The sequence below is a fragment of the Calliphora vicina genome, chromosome 5 (genome assembly GCF_958450345.1).
Source record: "Calliphora vicina chromosome 5, idCalVici1.1, whole genome shotgun sequence".
Taxonomy (NCBI): domain Eukaryota; kingdom Metazoa; phylum Arthropoda; class Insecta; order Diptera; family Calliphoridae; genus Calliphora; species Calliphora vicina.
Genome location: NC_088784.1, coordinates 88,214,829 through 88,239,314, shown reverse-complemented (window position 1 = coordinate 88,239,314; position 24,486 = coordinate 88,214,829). Strand labels below are relative to the sequence as shown.

The 24,486-nt window shown below is 29.8% G+C and overlaps 1 protein-coding gene across 1 annotated transcript in view; it reads left to right on the top strand.

Moving 5' to 3' along the window:
- LOC135960747 (5-hydroxytryptamine receptor 2A-like) overlaps window positions 1-24,486 on the top strand; it is a 44,284-nt gene that overhangs the window by 5,177 nt on the left and 14,621 nt on the right. Inside the window, exons 3-6 of the mRNA XM_065512117.1 lie at window positions 9,150-9,283; window positions 10,014-10,123; window positions 23,497-23,686; window positions 24,338-24,481. Of these exons, the coding sequence (XP_065368189.1) occupies window positions 9,150-9,283; window positions 10,014-10,123; window positions 23,497-23,686; window positions 24,338-24,481 (578 nt within the window). The remainder of the gene's footprint in view (window positions 1-9,149; window positions 9,284-10,013; window positions 10,124-23,496; window positions 23,687-24,337; window positions 24,482-24,486) is intronic.

Sequence of the window (24,486 nt, the reverse complement as noted above, 5' to 3'; positions counted from 1 at the left end):
TTGGAAGTGGACCTTATATGGGAGCTATGGTCAAATATGGACCGATATTCACAAAATCTTGTAGTATGATTTCTAAATATAAATTACGGATCTGTGTGAAATTTTGTTTTGATATTGATATTTTTTAGATATTTATGTAGGTTATTGTGTTTTTCGGAAGTGGTCCTTATATGGGAACTATAACCAATTATCGGCCGATCTTCATAGAATTAGGTACAACGATTTTGGTATATATGGGAATTATTTATGTCGAATTTCAACTTGATAGCGATATTTATAAGACATTTATGCTTATTTAAGAGATTTTCGGAAGTGTACTTTATATGGGGGCTATGGTCAAATATGGGCCGATCCACGAAAAATTTTGTAATATAATTTCTTTTACCACGAAACTTATTTTTGCTAAATTTTATGTGGATATTCCTATTCTGTAGGCATTTATAGACATTAGAACCATATTTCGGGAACAAATTTGTATGGGGGCTAGGAGAAATCATGGACCGATTCTTATAATTTTCACCAGAGTTACTCCTTTTATCATAAAAGTAACGAGTGCAAAATTGTATGATATTAGCTGCAATATATTTACAAAAAATGTGAAAATTATCAATTTTTTTTTGAGGTTGTCCCACATTTTCATTCATAACTTTGGTTCCACTGTACCGATTTTGCTGATTTTCAATACCAAACTGCTTAGGACAATAATAAACATTTTTCTTGCAACTCTACTAAGTTTGTTTGCGTATTTTGGACGTGAGCGTGTTTTACACAGACGGACAGACGGACAGACAGACGGACATGGCTCAATCGACTTAGAATTTCATAAGGATCAATAATATATATACTTTGTTGGGTCTCAGATGAATATTTCTCAATGTTACACACGGAATGACAAACTTATATATACCCTCATTCACCACTTATGGTGGTGGAGGGTATAAAAAACTTTGTTGTTTACACTATAATATCCAAGAACTAAGTGAGAATAAATGACAGAACTGTAGCCTTCAAAATGATATATAAGTATTGTATTATCTCGTCCCCTCAATAAAACTATAGTGTATAAGCATATATGCAAAATATGGTGATAATCTACTTCCACAAAGTGGGTCAAAAGATCAATTTAACTATTTCGTTTCTTCTAGATATCTACTAACAAACATTTTTAACTCAAATTTTTCGAAATGCCAAAAAAAATATACACTATTGTTTTATAAAGGGGACGATCGTATGTCCCTCATTTTTAAATAAACAGAAAATTTGCTTTATAAGCTCTAAAATGCTTTGCCTAATCAAAATGGGAATCTTTGACTCCCTATATGTCACCCTTTTTGTAAAGGGGTATTTAATTTTTTGAATTCTTTGTTTGTTCATCATTTTGCAATACGACCAGTAGTTTAGACTAGACAGATTCTAGGAGGCTATATATTGAGTTTTTAGTGTGATACACATTTAAATATTTATAGAAAAAACAAGTAAGAGAGCTATATTCGGCTGTGCCGAATCTTATATACCCTTCACCAAATTATACTTTAAAATAATTTTTTTTAGGTAAACAAAATTAAATTTTTTTTTTAATTGTTTTTCAAAATTTTTTTTTTTAAATTGTTTTTAAATTTTTTTTAAAAAAAGTTTTTTCCAAATTTTTTTTTTAAATTTTTTTTTTTAGTTTTTAAATTATTTTTTTGGGAAAAATAATTTATGACAAAAAAAAATTTTTGATGAAAAAAAAAATTCGGGTTAAAAAATATTTTTCCCGATTTTGACCCATTGTATGTCCAACTTACTATAGCCTTATCTACATCGTTGCAATGGACTTTGAAATATCTATCATTAGATATCCATATTGTCTATATTAGTGACTTAGTAATCCAGATATACTTAGATAAAAAAAATAGCTAAAAAATCGAGGTTGTCCCGGTTTTTTACTCATATCTCCGCTATTTATGAACCGATTTTGCTGATTTTAAATAGCAAACTTCTCGAAAGCATGTCTGACAGAATTATTGAAGATTTGGATCATGATGATATCTGGGGTCTTCAGAAAATTGATTTTAACAGACAGACGAACAGACAGACAGACGGACATGGCTTAATCGACTCCGCTATCTATAAGGATCCAGAATATATATACTTTATAGGGTCGGAAATGAAAAATGTAGAAATTACAAACGGAATGAAAAACTTATATATACCCTTCTCACGAAGGTGAAGGGTATAATAATGGTATAATCGGCTGTTCCACATCTTGTATATTCACCATCAATCTGTAGTTTTGGCCTTCTATGAGGTCCTGATTATAAGTCGTCCACCTGTCTGTCTGTTGAAACGCAAATGACTAGCTAGCTGAAATTTTTAAAAAGGTTTGTTTGGCATTAAAAATTGCCAATATCGGTCTATGATTTCACTTAGCCCCCATATAAATATTAACACCCCCACTCCTCCGACTTTCAGTATGAGCAGTCATAAATATGTCGATTATGCGGTAACCGTGATAGAATTTTGCACAAATAAGTTCTAAGTACTCTGAAATTATACTTTAAGGTACGGCGAAAATCGGAAAATATTTGCCCTAGTCCCCTTACTAGGGGAACATTCACAATTATAATCTTATAATAATTAAGATCACGATGAAATTGGACATAAAAACTCTTTCTACCAACTTTTTTGAGGATCGGTCCATAATTGACCCTACTTCTTTTCAATAATTTTTCCGAAGTTAGAGGGCCTGAAATAACAAACCCTAATAAAGTTAAGGTCTACGGGAAGCTGTTGTTAGGACAAACAGAATATGTTTTTAATCAGATAAGAACTAATTAATTATCCGGCTATGTACTTCTAAGTAATGCCATTGAAAGTAGTAGTACTCATTGAAAAGTAAGTTATTGAGTAATTGCACGTCATTGTCAAGTTTATGTTGGGTTGTGAAAAAAAAGCATTGTCTAATACTTTCTAGTGATTTGATGTGTTGAACGCACGAGTAATTTTTGTAGTTACTATTTGTTTTTTGTGAAAAAAAAACATAAAACTGTAAAAATGATAAAAAAAAAATTGTTTGTTTTTCACGACAATAGTAAAGGACTGTTTAGAATTCATTGTATTTTTTTTGATCACCAAAAAGGAAACAACAGCGGAAATTATTAGAACGATTACAAATACTGTTTTTTTTGCGAATGGATGTTTAGTATTTTTCTTTGATGTCACAACATATTGACAATGTTGAAAAAAAATTTACATAAAGCTTTTGTTTTTGAATAATCTTGATGAAGGTGTACGAAAATATGTTAAATAGGTGTTAAAATGTTTCTTTGTTTGCTTAAGTGTTAACAAAGTACACAGAAAAAACTATTTCTTAAACCGTTTCAATTCAAATATTTGTCACATATTGAACTGGTTTCAATTATTTCATAATTAAACCAAGTATTCATTTGCTCAAAAACTAAATTTCTTGATATTTTCTATTTGAATTTGATTATTTTGACAATTGAATATACAATTTTCGTTATTGGTTGAATTTCAAATATAAAAATTATTGAATAGATAATTTTCGTAATTGAAAACACATTTTTATTTTTTGTTTTTTTGTATGAAATAATTGAAACCAGTTCAATATGGAATAAATGTTTGAATTGAAACGGTTTAAGAAATAGTTTTTTCTGTTTTGATTTTTTTTAAATATTGCAATTTTGAACGAAAATTTCAAATAAAATTTGCAAAGAAGGTAAGAATAGAGAAATGTCAATAAAAAAATTACTCTCTTTTCACAAATATAGGTAACAAAATAACAAAACACATGGAAATACATTCCCATGAATTAGGTTTTTGACAGCAGCCATAAATGTTAGGCTCTCAGTCACACTTAGCTAGTTATAATCTAAGATCTAAAGGTTATCTAATTATGCTCAAATATTTATCATCGTATAGGTTCGGTTACATTAACAATCGAAAGGGTCTAATATTAGGCCCACCTTAATACCCACTCATGCTGAATGTTATAATAAAAAAAATACAATGTCTATGACAGACATAAAGGGAATATTGAAAAATTGTTTACCTCTCAACATTATGACAGAAATTTTGCAATTAGCACAAACAATTTATATCATAACCAAGCCCGTTGAAGGAACAGGAAAGAGCGGAACTATGAACATAAACATCCGTTATAATTAAAATTACAATGATGACGATAGCGTTTATTTTTATTTCTATGCAACTGCATTCAAGTAATTAAGGTGACTGTGCATTTTTTGGAGTAATATTCAGTGTAATAGTATGGTGTAATACAAAAATGTAGGTTGCTGGCTAAATTAGTGGTTTAATTTGAAATAATAGAAGTAATTCTTAATTCAGGGTTTTGCAAAAATAAGGATTGAGATCGAAAAATTTTTAACATATATTTATGTTAGTGTCCCTTAGAATTCAATTTTTTGAAATATTGAAAACTTTCGTAATGACCTAAAATACCACCAAAAATTTTTTGAACTTGTTCTAAGAAGGGCAACCCGTGCCGACTTCCGATTTAGTTTTGAAGTGCATTTACAAGGGGAAAAAATTCATTAAGTAATTACTTTTGCATTTTAATTTAAAAGAATCGAAATGTGAATGTAATTGTCGTTCTAATGAGATATAAAAGACAAAAATTGGTTAAAAAATATTAAAGTTATTCTAAAATCCCCAGGCCATTAACGTATCTCAGGCCACTAGAACAAGAAAAGTAGGAACAAAATTAAGACATTTTGAGAAATATTAAAACAAAAGTTTATTCTTACTTAAAATATGTCCATATTTACTTGTATATGATTTTTTATCTTCATAGGATACAGTTAACCTATTTGCAGGTATAACCCAAAAAAATATTTTTTTAACGGCAGTTTCAAAACTCCAATTTCAAATTTTTAAAAATTTTGTTAAACAAATTTCTGAATTTTTTGATCATCACATGGGGATTTATTGACAACATAATAGGGGGAAAAAATGTGAAAAAAGTATGTCAATCCCTCCTATAGTTTTTCCGTAACTGCGATTTAAATTTTGCGATTTTCGAGAAAAACAAATTTGTTGGCCATATTTAGGCGCATGTGACAAATTCAGAATATTATAGTCCAGGTTAATCTAAATATAGTCTGAATGTTTTACTAAAATCGGAAAACGCTAAGCCTTAAATCTTGAGGGTCAAAAGTAAAATTTTTCAATGTTTGGAATTTTTCATAGAGAGATAGCGAAATATTATATATATTTGGGCCGATTTTGATGAAACATAAGAAAAATTTAAAATGAAGTCTAGTATTTACAATAACAGCACAAAAATTGAAATTAACCCTTAAGATCACTTGGGGACAAAATGACTGTGTTTTTAGTGATTTTAAAAGTTCAGGGTTATTTGGACGCCAAGTGCTATTAAGGGTTAATTTCCATTTTTGTGATCTTATTGTAAATACTAGACTTCATTTTATATTTTTCCTCAACACTAAATCGAAAGTCGGCACGGGTTGCCCTTCTTAGAACAAGCTAAAATTTTTTTTAGTGGTATTTAGGTCATTACGAAAGTTTTAAACATTTCAAAAAATTTAATTCTAAGGGACACTGTAATATATGTTAATAAAAATGAAACCAATAAACTTTATTATGGGTTTTACAGTGCTTTCTGTTACTTTGTTCGAACAGGTTGTCCATCTCCGATTAAAACCTACCACATATTTGGACACCTTTTTTGTGCTCTTGTAACAGATTCAACTATATTTGTATTTTTATTTTGATTTGGGAACACACATTCATTGATGTAAATTTCGGTATTTATAGAGCGCTTTGTAACAAATGTTTGGCTTCTTTTGCCGCAACTCCAGATTGCTTGCCATACCAAGAACTTTTTGGAAAAATTGTCTGCTTTTGGGTCCTAAACTTTTCTACAAAATTCCCTCGAGTATCAGCAACATAAAAAATATTGACCCAGAAACTGCGAAGCATACGTAAGTTTCAGCAGCAGATATAGTTTTTGCATAAAATTTGACTTCAATTTCCGTGCTCTGTCTTTGGCCTCTAAATTTTTAGCAGAGTTCCTGTTAGGAACTTTTTGAGCCTTGTATGTTTTTAAACCTGCATTGGCTTTAAGTTTTCGTACCAAATAGTTCAAGTACTGAGCTAACCGGACTGCTTTCCTACAGAAAGTGTACTGAGCTCTTTTGAAAATGCTTTCTATTTATTTGCATTAAAAACATCATGTGGACCATTCCTTCTACCTCAACCAGATTTCCTATCAACGGACAAGTTCTCCCTCTACAGTTTAAGAGCATTGGAATCTGTTTGCGGCATACCTTTGATTGTTTGGCCAACTTTTTGTAGAACCAAGTTTGGTTTTGTTGAAAATATTTAATAACACTGTCCAACAAATTGAGAATTTTTGATTGGAACAGAATAGCGATCCTATAATTCTGAAAGGGCATGTTGAGTATATCATTTTTGTAGAATAAACTTATAGTCCAGCTGGTCTGAATTTTATTTTACAGTGGGTCAATGTTTTCATTTTTTGATCGAAGGGATCATTATACAAACTGAAAAAAATGTTGTAAGTTAATATCTGAGAGAATTCTTATGGCCAGAGTTATATTATGGAATTTTATGGCGATAATTTTTGTGGAAGATCCTCCTCTCCTCTCTTTAGGGGCCAATTTGACCCTTTTTTGAGAAAATCAAAAAAGTCCATTTAAGGATTCAAATATTCTATGAAAATTTTTGCCGGAAAATTTCAGTGCGGGTCACCAAAGATAACACAGTTGTAAATAAAGCTCTTTACGCTTAATTAGCAAAATTACACGCCACCTTGGGTCTCGCATTTTTTAAAAAATCACAAAAAATATATTTATGCTCCGAATGAACTGATATTTAAAATATAAATAGTCCTAGAGAAGATCTACAGAAAATATATATACATTATGGTGGCCCTTAATAAACGAAAGTTTGATTTTGGCCATTCTCACGCCCCAGTTTGGTGAACATTAGTAAAAAAATCATCCTGAAAAAATTTTAGGTAAATCGGTTGGGGTTAAGACGTTCCGCAAGCCCTCTCAAGTTTTGAGATGCATTTAGTTTTTGTAAAAAATTTGCCATTAAATAATTACTTTTGCAATTTAATTTAAAAGAATCGACATGTGTACGTAATTGTCGTTCTAATAAGATATAAAACACAAAAATTGGTTAAAAAATTTTAAAGTTATTAAAAAATCGCCAGGCCATTAACAAAATAAACATATTTTGAGAAATATTAAAATAAGACCTAATTTTTACTTAAAATATATACATATTTACTTGTATATGAGTTTTTGTCTTCGTAGGATACCGTTAACCTATTCGCAGGTATTTTTTTTAACGGCAGTTTCAAAACTCCATTTTCAAATTTTTAAAAATTTTGTTAAACAAATTTCAGAATTTTTTGATCATCTCATTGGGATTTATTGAGAATATAATAGGGAATAAAAATGTGAAAAAATTATGAAAATATCTGTTATAGTTTTTCCGTACCTGCGATTTAAATTTTGAAATTTTCGAGAAAAACCAATTATATGACCATTTTTTGGCGAATGTGCTCTATTTCCTCACTGTTATGAATTTTAAGTAAAACCTATTCAGAATATTATAGCTGAAATAATTCTAAATAGACTCTGAAAGTTTTATTAAAATAGGAAAACGTTAAACCTTAAATTGTGAAGGTCAAATGTAAAATTTTTCAATATTTGGAATTTCTAATTTAAAGATATCGGAATGTTATTTACTTTTGGGCCGATTTTGATGAAACATAAGAGAAGTATAACATGAAGTCTAGTATTTATAATAATAGAACAAAAATGGAAATTAGCCCTTAATGGCACTTGTGGTTAAAATAACCCCACTATTGAAATTGACGAGGTTTTTTATGATTTTAAAAGTTTGGGGTAATTTTAACTCCAAGTGCTATTTAATTGTTAATTTCCATTTTTGTGCTGTTATTATAAATACTAGACATCATGTTATATTTCTCTTAAGTTTCATCAAAATCGGCCCATAAAAATCTATCTTTCCATTAGAAATTCCAAATATTGAAACATTTTACCTTTGACCTTCACGATTTAAGGGTTAACATTTTCCGATTTTAGGAAAACTTTCAGACTATATTTAGAATTACCTGGATTATAATATTCTGAACAGATTTTACTTAAAATTCATAACAGTAAGGAAATAGAGCTCATTCGCCAAAATATGGTCAACAAATTTGTTTTTCTCGAAAATTTCAAAATTTAAATCGCAGGTACGGAAAAACTATAAGAGATATTTTCATAATTTTTTCACATTTTTATTCCCTATTATATTCCCAATAAATCAGAAAGAGATGATCAAAAAATTCTGAAATCTGTTTAACAAAATTTTTAAAAATTTGAAAATGGAGTTTTGTAACTGCCGTTAAAAAAATTTTATGAGAATGGCCAAAATCCAACTTTCGTTTATTAAGGGCCACTTTAATATACATATGTATGTTATCGCTTTTAGGTCAAGAGTTATTTAGGTTTATTTATTTTGTTTAATTTTGTTCGATCTTTTTTTAAGTTTTTTAGATATGTCGGGCCTACGGTGGTTCAAAATTGCTTTTTTAAAATATCACCAATATTTGCAATAAAATTTGGAATATTATTAAAATAACTTGCTAAAAGTTATGTCGTCCCTATAAAAAGTTACATGCATCCAAATTTGGAACATGTAAAAATGGCCGTATTTTTACATTGTTTTTCAAAAAGTCTGATTAATAAATAAGTATTCTCAAGGTATTTAGTTTGACGAGTTTTTTTTCGATAAAATAATGCAGTCAAAAAGACACTCAATCATTCATACTTATGATACCATGGGGTGTCGACTGTAATTGAAATAGAACAACAAGTACACAAATCCAGTTTTCAAACTAACAAAAATGTAATTATTTTTCTATAACAAATTCTGATGCATTTTTTCTCTTCTTTTTTCCTTTTTGGCTGGCATGATTCAATTTGATGGCGCATATTCTTGTTTTTGGGGCATGCAACAATTTCGTATTTTTTCATGGCAACAATGACAATGTAAAAATGTTTTAATTAATAAACACACAACAACAAAAATAAATTCATCAATAACAAACAAATAACAAACAGGGAATGTTTTTGTAATAGCCGCAATCATATTGGAGCGCAACTTGCAAAATGTTGCTAATTATTTGGTTGTATCGCTGGCTGTTGCTGATTTATTTGTTGCCTGCCTTGTAATGCCATTGGGTGCTGTCTATGAGGTAAGTACGAGACGAATACTTTAAATTTAATATATATAAATTTTTATTAAAAATAACATGAAGCACAACAACGATTGCAACTAAATTATATTAATGCAGAAATATGATTATAAAATAAAGACATTCAGCAAAATTTTTTTGATGGAGTTTTCTCTTAACGAGATACTGTAACTGTGTCCTCCAATAATGACTTCCTAACTTTGACAGTTAAAATTATTTTATCAAAAGTAGTATTCTTTTCGGGCAAAGTTCTGCACCGTTCGTCCATTTTGCGGTGAGGCCCATTTCTTAACGAATGGCTACGTCAACAAACAAAATTGTTTATATCAACCGACATTGTTTATTGAAAACGACGTTAGCCATGTCAACTGTGGGCGCTATATGTCGAGGATTTTCAATTTCTTTTGGCATAAATTGGTTGATATGTACTCCAGTGAAATGTGGTTATAATAGGATGGCGCTACGTGCCTCACAGCTCATGCCACATTGAACATTCAGCACCAGCGATTTGAGGGCATGGTCAGCTTACGTTGAAATTGTTAATTGGTAAAGGTGAACAAGTAAAGGTTCAAAATTTTTTTATACAAACTTTTCGTTTCTCTACTATGTTGAAATTTCATTTATTGTCAAAACATGTTATCATCTGATTTGACAATAATTGTCATTTCAATATACAATTTTTTTACAAAATGGTAGTATTATAACTCGTGAATACAAAATCTTATTTCAGATAAGTGAAGGATGGATTTTGGGACCAGAACTGTGTGACATTTGGACTTCATGTGATGTCTTATGCTGTACGGCTTCAATTTTACATTTAGTGGCAATAGCCACCGATAGGTAAGTTCTTGCAAATATAATTTATAAAAGTTATTCAACATTGATTTTTGTTAGGGTTCCATATGCTTGAAAAAAAAGCCGAGCAATCGCAAAGTCGTCAAGCAAAATGTTAAAAAGTTCAAAAATCAAAAATCTATAAAAGTACAAAGTTCGAAAACTCGAATTTTCATGTATCGAAAAAAATTATTGAGTCAACATTTTGATTTCACTATAGAACCCAATTTTGTTTATTATTTTTCTCTATATTTCTGCACTTTTTACATATTTTTTACTGGAATAAATAAAATTTTTCAATTTAGAATAAATAAATAATCGATCAATTACTGTCGATTAATTGAATTTTAATGTTAAATTAATAAAAAACCAGTAAGAAAGTATGGTCGGTCAAGCCCGACCATATAATACCCTACACTAAGTAAAAGAGCAACAACATTTTTCTTTTAAAATTTCAATAATTTATATTTTTGAGTGATTTTCGGAAGTGGGGGCTATGACCAATTATGGACCAATCACCATGAAATTAGGTCGTGTGATTTATGTCTATATTAAAGTTAACTATGTTGAATTTTTTGTGTATACCAACATTTTTAATCGATTTATTCACGTTAAAGTGATTTTCGGAAGCGGGTCTATATGGGAGCTATGACTAATTATGGACCGATCGTAACAAAATTTGGTGAAATGAATTTTTTATATATAAAACTTATTTAGAGCGGAATTTGTGTAGATACATATATAAATTAAACATTTATGACCGATAAAGTCTAATTTCGGAAGGACATTTGTATGGTGGCTAGGTGAAATGATGAACCTATTTTAGCCAGTTTCAATATGCTTGGTCCTTGGGCCCTAGAAATTATATGTACCTAATTTGATCGAAATATCTTGAAAATTGCGACTTGTATTCTGCGCACAAGGTTTACATGGACAGCCAGCCAGCCGATCAGACGGACAGACGGACATCGTTTAATCGACTCAGAAATGATTCAAAGGTGGGTGTTAGACTAATATTTTTGGGCGTTATAAACACCTGCACAAACGAATTACACCCTCCCCAGTTAATGAAAACTAAATTTTTAAAAATATATCTTAAAGAAACAAGAACAATAATTTATAATGTTACTCCAAGTTGGTTACATTGACAATTTTATTAGGGTTCTATATTCATTTCCTAACGACTTTGTATTACCACACTACTATCAGAAGACTATGAAACTTAACTCTAACCTTGCCTCTAACCGGCAAGGCTGCCTTTAGGCGGGTATGCTAAATGTATGTAATTCTGCTTTATTTGGTTATTTTTCCCGTTATAGCGGTAAATATGTGTAAAGAGACAAACAATTTACTTATTGTGATAAACAAGAACGTGCACTTGTCTTTTGTTTGTTTTTATTCCAACGAATTTTTTTTTCAAACAATAACCTGGTATATTATTTTACCTCGACATAAAATTGGCCAGTTAGAGGGTTAACGACCGCTATCTCATTTTGTTCCTATTATACGTGGCTTTGCCATAAAGTAAAAAATCTGAAAAATTTTTGCCGTTTTCGATTTTTCATGATTTTTTAAAAACAAAAAAAAAATTTCACATAAAAAATATATTTTTTGCTTCAATTTGTTATTATAACTCCGAAACTACTGAGCCGATTAAAACGCAATGTATGCGTGAAAATTTGTACATAGCATGGGGAAAATGTTTTCAAAATTCAATCAATCGAAAAAAAAAAACTAAAATTTTGTGAAAATGATCGAATTCACTTAATTATGAATAAATTTGAAAAGAATCAATAGATTTTTATGTTCGATATCTCTTTTTGTTCTTGTGATATGTGGTTTTGCACGTAAGCAATAAACCTGAACTATTTCTTCTGTTTTTGATTTTTCATGATTTTTTTAAAACAAAAAAATTTTCTATTTTCACATAAAAAATAAATTTTTCCATAAATTTGTTATTATAACTCCGAAACTACTGAGCCTATGAAACGCAATATACAATAAATAGATTAAAGATGTAAATCTAAATATTTCTGAGTTTATTTTGATAATATCGGACTAACAATTTTTGAGTTAACATAAATTATGTGGATAAACGTCTAAAAAATTCTCAATTTTACAAAATAATTTTAGAAAAAAAAAAAAACTTTTCCATAGAATTTAAAATTTGGACCATATTTGTGCTACTGGAATCACTATACATAAAAATTGTGTAGTTGTTTAGAAAGCCTCTAAAAGTTTTTCGATTTTGTTGCCGTGAATAATCATAAAAATATATTTTGAACACTACCGTGTAAACAAGAAATGTATTTTTCGAAATGATTTTTCAAAACTCAATTTTTCAAAGGTCAATAGGTTGGGAAATCATTGGGCGCTACTCTATAGGCAACTCATAACGTTTGCAAGCTGCAGGATTCATCCAAATGCAAGGAAATTGGGCACCATAGGAATTGAAGCCGAGAGACCTTGAAAGACGACTTTGTATGTCTGAAATGCTGCTTCAACGCTATAAAATAAAACTGTTTTTGCACCGAATCATTATTTGCGATGCAAAGTTTATCCCTTACGATAACCCGAAGCGAGTGTGAAGCCCGGCCAACCAGGCGAATCGATACCAAAGTCAAATATCCATAGCTATAAGGTAATTGTCTCTATGTGATGGGAGCAAAAGGGCCCTATCTATTATGAACTGCAGAAATCTGACCAGACCATCACAGGAAATCTGTGCTGGATGCAACTGATTCGTTTGAAGCGAGTATTGGTCGAAAAACGCCCAAAATATAACGCTCGCCCACATGTACCAATATCTATTAAAAACTAGTTAGAAATAATTGGTTGGAATTCATAGTCCAGACCTTGCCCCACCGACTACCATTTGTTTCTAACGATGCAGAACGCTCTCTTTAGGAAACGCTTTACTTTGGAAAAGAATATTCTATATAAGCTTTATTCGTTCTTGGCCTCAAAAGATGAGTAGTTATTTTGGATGGAAATCCATATGGGAAAATTACGACTAGGCCAGCTGAGATAATACCAAGCAACTTTTTATATGTTATTCTGGAATTCATTGAAAATAAGAGAATTTTTTTAGAAAACATGTGCAGATATTTGCGAAAAATAGGATAAAAGTCAGGATAAAAAGCAAGAATGTCAAAATTTAATCATAAATATATTTAAAACTATCTTTCTTTATCATCTTTATAACAAACCTCATTGAAATGTGTTTGTACAAAGTACAAGCTGCATAAAGGTTTCCTAACAAGAGGTGGTTGGTTTTTAACATCATCTAGTCGGAAATTTCATATTCTACCTCTACGATTTGTTAATAAATTATATTGCAATTGGTCCAGATTTATTATTGAGTTTTTTTCTATCGACCTCAGTTACATCGACTTTTAAGGAATGTTTGATGATGTGAAGAAGTTCAGCTCCCTTCAAATTATTTGGAGATCAACACAGAAATTGGAATACCAATGTACGAATTTGAACTTTGCAATACACTGATAAATGATTTGCAAGCATTATTTATCTGCTTCATGCGAAATATCATCAAGAGCACTTCATTGTCGTAATTGAATAAGGATGAACCACACATAGGGTTTTTATCCCGGGAATTCCCGGTACAAATTTCCCGGGAATTTTGCCAATTTTTCACTACCCGATTCCCGAGATTTTTAGTCGGGAATTCCGGGAATTAAAAACAAGTAAGAACTCCATTTTTTCACCAAAAAACAGTGAAAAGTTTTTTACAGTTTTTTGCTTATATCTCGGCAATAATAGACCGCTTACTATTATTATTTATTTGAGGTTTTTCGTATGAAAATTTAAAAAGTGAATTTATTTCTTATTGAATCATTCTAATTTCTTTAAATTTCTTCTTCAAATCCATAACAAAATAGATTCATAAATTTATTAATTGATTAAATTTTTCTTCAATTCAAATCTAGTACAAAAAGGCTTAAGACAGTTTTTTCAATTAATCTTGTAAATGATTTGATTTAACAAAAATTTAGTAATTCAAAGTTTGAGTAAATTCTGTTATTAATAAACTTTAAATTTAATTCAGGTTAAACAAAGGCTTTGGAATGAATCTAAAAAATTAAATATTAGGAATGGATTTATGGAATGAAAGGCTGACATTCTTCAATTACCGATTAAGATTTTAGTGAATTAAGTTCAAATTTTATTAATTAATTCGAAGCTCTGATATTTAATACTTATAATAACACTAAGTTTTTATATGAAATTTTAATGGCCGGATACCCGGGATTGTAGAAAAAAATTTCACGATTCCCGGGAATCAAAAAAGGTCGGGATATTAAAAACCCTAGCCACACATTCAGATAATGTCACTGACCTCTCATGTTGGCCCATTCTTTTCATACCATAGTAAAATTTACAAACATTTGTGAGACGCTGTATAATTAATTTTAATTATGATTTTCAAATTATGAAATTTCTTTAAAAGTTTTCCCTTTAAGAATATTCTTTAATATTGATTTTTTTGTGCACCATACTTCCTCTGCCATGAAACTATTTTTACACAAGGTGCTACGGTGTATATATATGTTTTATTTTGTAGTAGAAACCTGCTTGTGGCACTCAATGTAAAATTGGTTGCTTTTCCTTTCTATCCTCTGTTTTGTTGTAGAATTTTCTGTTTAAAATTTTTTTTAGTCTTCACTGTTTTTTGTTTTGTTTTGCTTTTGACCTTTAATAGTTTTTCGTTCGGGATGATTTTACCGCTAAGACTTTGATGGCGGCCTTGATTGTGGAACAAAAATTAAGTTTTGGGTACGCAGCTAAATCTTTGTTTATTTTCACATAATTAAACTTAATTTAAAATCAATATTCAATGCCTGTAAAAGATTCTTTTCGAAAAACTGGAAACATTTTTCGTGCACTGAGGAAAATGCACTTCTGAGAAGCAGTACTTGCAGGCCATGAATTATAGCAGAACAAAACATCAACACAAAAATCATGACTTTTGTAAGAAGGAGAGTAAGCTCTGCGAAAGCTTCAGAATTTTCCTTAAGTACTACGAAAAATTCTACTTAATATGTAAAATGTTTTTAAATTATTCTCTAAAAAACTTTGAAATTTATTGAGTTGCTCGAGACTCTGGTGTTCGTTCCTTCATACAGATGTTAATACAAATATATGTAGATATATTATAGCTGAGGCATGTTGCTGCATGCACAGACTTGTTCACTTACACATATAATCGTTCTCTGCCATAACCTGTATACTGTTTATCATATTTTATAGAACTTTATTTAAGTACAATAGGGTTTCCTCCTAAAAAAGACACACCTAAGGAACTCTAACCTTCACTAATATTAATAAGTTTTTAAACAAAAATAAAACAGTTTCCAGAAATCCATAAAATTCAGTTTAACTTTTTTAACAAAACTTTTAAATATTTAAAATTTGGTTTAATAAAATTATAAAAACTATTTTCCAAAACTTTTAAATTTTTAATGCTAATAATCTACACAGATAAACAAATTCATATCTGAATTGAATTTCTACATACAGGCCTGTCACACCTTTTGTTCGCCATGGTTTCAATTCCGTAATTTTTATTCCAATCGATTTCGTAATTTATTCATTTTTTTCAAAGATATTTTGTAATTTAGTATTTTTGATTTTAATTTGACAGCGTTTGTTACAATAATTTCAAGAAAATATCAATTCCACTTTGAAAACTCAAAGTGATTTCATTCCGAACGAAATTTTCATTTTACTTTTCCTTTTCGATCCGAAAGGAATTCTGTGACAGGCCTGAGAAACAGAATAAATTGAACATGTTAAAATATTTTCAAAACTTTAAAATTTTTTAATCTAGCGTAAATTCAATTGTCACTTAAGTGTCTCTGAGTAATCTAGACTGGAGTCACTTTAACTGTTTAGTAGGCAATTCCTAAAAACTGTTTTTTTTACAAAATGTGTTGATATAATTCTCATACAGTTTATTTTCTTTTTGCTTAAGTATACTGACATTCCAACTAACCTAGATTAAAGTCAATTGTCAATTGTAGTTATTTTGAATTACTTTTCAGCAACACAAATATATACATAAATTAAAATTATAACAATTTTCAATAAGCCCTCTTGATGTTCTTCAAATTATTATGAATCATAGAGAAATATACATAGAGCGGAAACTCTCCTGTCAAAGGCCGAACTTAGTTGTAAGAAATCTATATTTGTTTTTGACGAATTTTATATAGCCTTTACCAAATTATACTTTAAAATAAAAATTTTCAAATTTTTTCAAGTAAACAAAATTTTTTAATGTTTATTTAAAATTTTTTGTAAAAAATTTTATTTCAAAATGTTTTTAAACAATTTTATTTCCAAATTTTTTTTAAAAAATTGTATGCCAAATTTTTTTTTTAATTTAGTAGTGAAAAAATTTTATGATAAAATATTTTTTTTGGTGAAATAAATTTCATGTTAAAAATTATTTTATCCTATTTTGACCCACTTACTATGACGTTGCAAAGGTCTTTGAAATATCTATCATTATATCGAGCCCTTAGCGCCAAATTATCGTAAGCGACATTTTTAAAATTTTTGTTTTATTGCAGAAATTAAAATTTTATGGACCGACTGATGCTTTAGCGTTCTCAGAATATCAAAATTTTTAATAACATCAAAAATATAGGGGGTAAGATTTTATCGTAAGTCAATGTTTACATTTTACAGTAAACAAATTTTATCGTAAGCGACACACAGTGGTATAGAAAAAAAAGAGGGAAATAAATCTGTAACTTCTAAATGGTTAGATTGGTTTGTTTTGAGTTTAAGTTTTGAACGTGGACCTCATGAGCCCACAAGGGGCGCGACCAAGGGCCCTCAAAGTAGGACACCTCGGGTATGTTACATTTTTAAAACGATATTATTTCTTGGTTTGAGTTCCGATCTCAATTACACATATAGAATCTTTTCATCGAGCACAAATAACAAAAAACTTCGACGTAGCTGTCAATTATCTCTTATAGCTTAGGAGATATTCGCATTTGAAAATTAAGTTTTCAACATTTTTATCCACCATAATCCAGTTTTTTGATAACAGCGTATCCAAATATTTACCGATTTTCTCCAGTTTTCCTTTATTGGACTAACAACACATGTATGTGTCAAACAGAAAAAGAACTGTTTAAAAATAATGACTAAGTCCAAGTTATATGCATTTGAATTTAAAAAAATTTTAAAAAGGGATTTTTAGCTATTTTTTTGGGAAAAAAGAACTTTTTTCTTTTTAAGTTATCGCAAAAAGTTTCTAAGAGGATGTATAAGGAATTTATACTTTCTGAAAGCTTAGTTTTCATAAAATATTTTAAAGGAAAACCAATTTCAAAATTGTTGTTACCGAGGGGACCAGGTAATTTCAAAAACACCTATTTTTCACCTATTGCGTATCCGATATCAAAACATAGTAACCGATTATAGGTGGCTCAATATGTTTCTAATTATTTTGTAAAGGGTCTTTATAACCCCGACTCTGGTATGGATATTATAGCCAAAAAACTAAAAATTACCATTTTTGGAATTTTTCAACACTTTTTTGGGAATTGTGGGATTGCTGATAATAAATTTCAAAATTCATTTTTATTTCTCCATTTTAAATAGAAAAATCTACATAACTGTGGAATTTAATTAAAAACTATTTATAAATACAAATTTTATTTTAATTCGAAAAATTTTTATCTATGCAAAAATTCAATAAAAAACATTTTTTATCATATTTTTCAATAAAGTATTCCATGAATTTTTAATTGTCAAAAGTTATAAATATTTTTGAAAAATAGACAAATAGCTTGAACGAGATTATATTATATCGCATCATAACATTTTTAATTCTCTGTATAAATTTCAAAATAATCAAAAAAACCTTCTCCTGTAAAATTTGTATTTTGTCGCTTACGATAATTTGGTGCTAAGGACTCGATATATATAGATACGAAATAGGTCAAAACTCAAGGTTGTCCTGGTTTTTTCCTTATATATCAGCAATTTTCGGGCCGATTTTAAATAGCAACGATCTGTAGCGGATTGTTTGGGGGCCACGGAAATTTGATTTCAACATAAACACGGACAGACGCACAGTTGCAAAAATCATAACTTTTGAACCAAATGAGATAGTAAAACAATTTAAAAGGCATATGATAGACAATTGATGTTTCTTTTTATGATTTAATAAAAGATTCCAATTTTTTTTTTAAATTGAGTTTTAAATTTTTTGTAAAATATTCCAGAATTTTTTTTTTTTAAATTTTTTTTTTGGAAAATATTGCTCATAAACCAGTCTTTTTTGAAAATTTTACCTCTAGCAAGAAATGGGGCAAGGACATTTTTGCATTAGGTAAAGGAATAATCAACGGATTTATTTTGAAAACATGACAAATACAAAATTTATAGTTAATTTTTGTTTTCTATCAAAGTTGAGAAATGTTGAAAGAATTAATAGTTGGTAAATATCGATTTAACTGGTCAAATACAAAACAAACAGTACAATTATCTTACTGTCTCTTTTCTTAATAAATAGATCTATAAATAGAATCAAAAAGAATGACGAGCCGTTACCCATTTTTCGAGATACTGTATCTGAAAGCGGACCAAATTCCCTAAAAATGGTATGTTTTTTTTTTTGAACACTGAAAATCAGTCAACTTTGGAGTTCTATATTTTCTGAACGAAAAATCTGATTGTATTAGTGGTAGCATATTCGAAATCCTTGGACAATTTTTGTTGCAAACTCACTTGTTCTATGAGCACCACTGTGAGACGGTCGGACGGACATGGTTATATCGAATCCGCTATATATACTTTGTCGCAATTGAAAAATGTAATTACAAACGGAATGAAAAACTTATATATTCCCTTGCCACTCATGGTGAAGAGTATAAAAACTATGTGAAAACAAAAACAAGTAAGAAAGTACCTACACTAAATAAAAGAGCAAAAACATTTTTCTTTTAAAATTTCAATAATTTATATTTTTGAGTGATTTTCGAAAGTGGGCCTTATATGGGGGCTCTGTCCAATTCTGGACCGATCACCATGAAATTAGGTCGTGTGATTTATATCTGTCTGAAAGTTTACTATGTTGAATTTTGTGAGTATAAGCACGTTAAAGTGATTTTCGGAAGCGGGTCCTTGGGCCGAAAAAATAATATGTACCAAATTTCATCGAAATATCTTCAAAATTGCGACCTGTACACTGCGCACAAGGTTTACATGGACAGCCAGCCAGCCAACCAGACGGATGGACGGACATCGTTTTATCGACTCAGAAAGTGATTCTAAGTCGATCGGTATACTATAACATCTGCACAAACGCATAATACCCTCCCCAGTATGGTGGTGTAGGGTATAACAACACTCTTATTTTTTTGTAGTTTCCGCTCTATGTGTTTTTCTCTATATTATGAATTGAAAACAATGAAAGGTAGTTTATTCCATCTACGTATAAAATATTTTCTGTGTAGCCAAATTTCTATTTGGGTGATACAGGGCACAGCTAATTTTTCTACATACATACATATATGTCTGCAATAGTCTAATGTGCAACAATATTGTTTTCTCATAGACTATGAACACCACCTATATACATTAAGGTGGTCTTTATTTTGCAATTTTCGAAAATCGCAAGGAATCAATCTAAACATCAAAAAAAAAAAATAATAAAATTTGGGTTAGTCCTAGAGAAGATCTACAAAAAACGTTCAAACACATGTAGGTTATCACTTTGAGGTCAGGAGTTATTTAGGTTTATTTATTTATTTTTTTAGTTTTTTAGATAAGTCGGGGCTACGGAGGTTCAAATTTATTTTTTAAATATCATCTATATTTGCGATACTACAAAAATAAATTGCTAAGAGTTATCTGAACCATATAAAAAGTTATAAGCACCCAAAGTTGAAACATGTAAAAATATCACAAAAGTGAAACACAAGGACCATCCTAATTTATCAAGTACATACATACATACCGTAAGCATAATTTTTCTACATTATACTCGTTCGTATTCAAGAATGAAACAAGAAAAAATTAGAGAAAGAAATTGAAAAGCTAAACAAAATATATTTTTTTTCTATATTTTCTTTATTGTATGAAATTTAAAGCCATGAAATCATAGACGTATTAGAGAACGAATATACGAAGGACATGAGATCAGTTCATATATAAGAAATATTTCCTAAAAAACGATTAATTTTTACAAAAGTGACAAATTAAACAAAGTTTTCCACAATTGCGCTGTGGTTCCAAATCAAAATCTAGGTGGACAAAATTACTTGGCGTTCTTTATACCCTACATCACCATAGTGGGGAGGGTATTATGCGTTTAACGCCCAAAAATATTGGTCTAACACCCGCCTTAAAGTATACCGATCGACTTAGAATCACTTTCTGAGTCGACTAAACGATGTCCGTCCGTCCGACTGGCTGGTTGGCTGGCTGTCCATGTAAACCTTGTGCGCAGAGTACAGGTCGCAGTTTTGAAGATATTTCTATAAAATTTGGTACATATCATTTTTTCGGCCCAAGGACGAAGTTTATTGAAACTGGCTGGAATCGATCCTTTATTTCACCTAGCCCCCATACAAATGTCCTCTCGAAATTGGACTTTATCGGTCATAAATGTTTAATTTATCTATGTATCTTCACAAATTTCGCTCCAAATAAGTTTTATATATACAAAATTCATGTCACCAAATTTTGTTACGATCGGTCCATAATAAGTCATAGCACCCATATAGAACCGCTTCCGAAAATCACTTTAAAGTGCTTAAATCACTTAAAAATGTTGGTATATACACAAAATTCAACATAAATAACTTTCATATAGACATAAATCACACGACCTAATGTTATGGTGATCGGTCCATAATTGGTCCTAGCTCCCATATAAGGCCCACTTCCGAAAATCACTCACGAATATAAATTATTGATATTTTAAAAGAAAAATATTTTTACTCATTTACTTGGTGTAGGGTATTATATGGTCGGGCTTGATCGACCATACTTTCTTACTTGTTTTATGGACGGGCTTTGACGGTTTTTGTTTTTGACAAACTATATAATATTCTTTTAAGAAAAAAATATCAGTATATTTGAGACCCAAGTTTAAAGGACAATAACGGGAAAATGGAGAGGCCCATAAATATAATATATACACTTGATAAAAGCCTATATCAATATTTATCTATATTTTGAAGTATGAATTTCTATATGGTAAAACAATTGAGATATATGTAATTTAGTAAAGCAGTAAAATATTAAAAAATGTAATTTTTCCAAGTTCTGAAAATACAGATTTTTATAATTTTGTACACCTAGATTTTGATTTGGAACCACAGTGAGTTGACGTGATCAAATTTTTCATACTGCAGAATGTGTTGAAAAAAAATGGGAAATAAAAATAGAGTGTAAGATCTGAGAAAAATATTTTATTATACAAAAAAATATTTGTTAATTCAACATAAATATTAATCAAACATTAATTTTTATACCCTTCACCAAGATAGGGCAAAGGGAGGCCCTTAATAAACAAAACTTGGATTATAGCCAGTCTCACCCCCCAGTTTGGTAAACATTGGAAAAAAAATCATCCTGAAACAATTTTAGGTAAATCGGTTGGGGTTAAGACGTGCCTCAAGCCCTCCGAAGTTTCGAGATGCATTTACCAGGGAAAAAAATCCAATTTTTCAGTTTTTGTAAAAATGTTGCCATTAAAAAATTACTTTTGCAATTTAGTATAAAAGAATCGAAACGTGTACGTAATTGTCGTTCTAATTAGATATAAAAAACCGAAATTGGTTAAAAAATGTTTAAGTTATTAAAATTTCCCCAGACCATTAACGTGTCTCAGGCCACTGGAACAAGAAATGTAGGAGCAAAATTAACATACTTTAAGAAATATTAAAATAAAAGCTCATTTTTACTTAAAATTTATCCATATTTATTTGTATATGAGTTTTTGTTTTCGTAGGATACTGTTAAACTATTCGCAGGTAAGACCAAAAAAATGAAATTTTTTTAACGGCAGTTTCAAAACTCCATTTTCAAATTTTTAAAAATTTTGTTAAACAAATTTCAGAATTTTTTGATCATCTCAATGGAATTTATTAAGAATATAAAAGGGAATAATAATATGAAACAAGTAAGAAAGTATGGTCGGTCAAGCCCGACCATATAATACCCTACACCAAGTAAATGAGTAAAAATATTTTTCTTTTAAAATTTTAATAATTTTTATTTTTGAGTGATTTTCGGAAGTGGGCCTTGGGAGCTATGACCAATTATGGACCGATCACCATAAAATTTTGTGACATGAATTTTGTGCATATAAAACTTATTTGGAGCGAAATTTGTGTAGATACATAGATAAATTAAACATTTATGACCGATAAAGTTCAATTTCGAGGGGACATTTGTATGGGGGCTAGGTGAAATAATGGACCGATTTCAGCCAGTTTCAATAGGCTTGGTCCTTGTGCTTGGTCCATATTACCGAAAAAGTAATATGTACCAAATTTGATCGAAATATCTTCAAAATTGCGACCTGTACTCTGCGCACAAGGTTTACATGGACAGCCAGCCAGCCAACCAGACGGACGGACGGACGGACATCGTTTAATCGACTCAGAAAGTGATTCTAAGTCGATCGGTATACTTTAAGGTGGGTGTTAGACTAATATTTTTGGGCGTTACAAACATCTGCACAAACGCATAATACCCTCCCCACTATGGTGGTGTAGGGTATAAAAAGTATGACAATACCTCCAATAGTTTTTCCATACCTCCGATTTAAATTTAGGAATTTTCGAGAAAAACTAATTATTTGGCCATATTTTGGCGAATTAGCTCAATTTCCTTACTGTTATGAATTTTAAGTAGATGATATTCGGAATATTATAGTCCAGATAATTGTAAATATACTCTAAAAGTTTTAATGAAATCAGAAATCGCTAACCATTAAATCGTAAAGGTCAAATGTCAAAGTTTTCAATATTTGGAATTTCTAATGGAAAGTTAGAGAAATGTTATATATATTTGGACCAATTTTAATGAATCTTGAGAAAAATATAACATGAAGTCTAGTATTTATAATAACAGCACAAAAATGGAAATTAACCCTTAATGGCACATGGGGTTAAAATGACCCCAAACTTTTAAATCACGAAAAATTAATTTTGAATTTTTTGAAAAATGAAAAATTTATTTTATTTTTTTTTTAAATTTAAAAACAAGGAAGAAATTACAATCGAACATGTCGAAAAAAAATTATAATATGTATTTTCAACCATTTAAATTAGACAGCTTTCAAAACATTTTAATTTACAAATTTTACTTCTTCCATTTACCAGGTACTGGACTGTTACAAATATTGATTATCATAATTTGCGTACACCACGTCGTATCTTTTGTATGATATTTTCGGTGTGGTTTTTTGCCGTCATTGTTTCGCTAGCACCACAATTCGGCTGGAAGGATCCCGAATATATGGAACGTATTGAGCAGCAAAAATGTATGGTTTCACAAGATGTCATTTATCAGGTATAAACAATTCATTTTGTAAAATTTCAACATATTAAAAGGCCTCTATTTAAACCGTAAGAATAAAAGTAAAATTAAATTTTTGATTTCAAATTTTGAAATGGAAATTGTTGAATTCGTTTAACCCTTTGACGACCACTTTGACACCGGTGTCCCAACACAACAATATTGAATAACTAAATAACGAAAAAATGGGTTCAATTTTAATTTTAATTAGTTCGTAAACATGCCTCTTCTATTATTAATGTGTTTAGATTAAAACAAGTTCGGTTTCGACTTTGAAAATTTACAGTTTTATTGGACTGTGTTAAAGAATTGTTTAAGAAATAATGTTATGGTCGTGAAAGGGTTAATAACTTCGAATCCTATTCTTTAATGAATTTGACGAATCTCGTTTCCACTGGTTTAAAATTATTAAAAAGGCTGTAAATCAAAATTCCTTCAGTAAATTATTTTTATTGTCAGTATATTAATGATCATCACGTAGTGATAGGGCCGAAATTTGTTTATACTTCTAAAATATATTAAATTAAGAATTAATTTTCATATATTTTTTTAAATCTATTCATTTATTTTAATATTTTTTCCCTTTCTTTACCATTTTTCCCATTTTTTTCTCTTTTGTGGCCATATTTCTTGAATTTTGTACAGATTTTTGCCACTTGTTGCTCATTTTATGTTCCATTGTTAATGATTTTAGTTTTGTACTGGAAAATCTATAAAATAGCACGCAAACGTATTCAAAGACGCACGCAACGTTTACGTTATAATGAAAAAGTAGCCGGCAAGGAGGTGGTAAG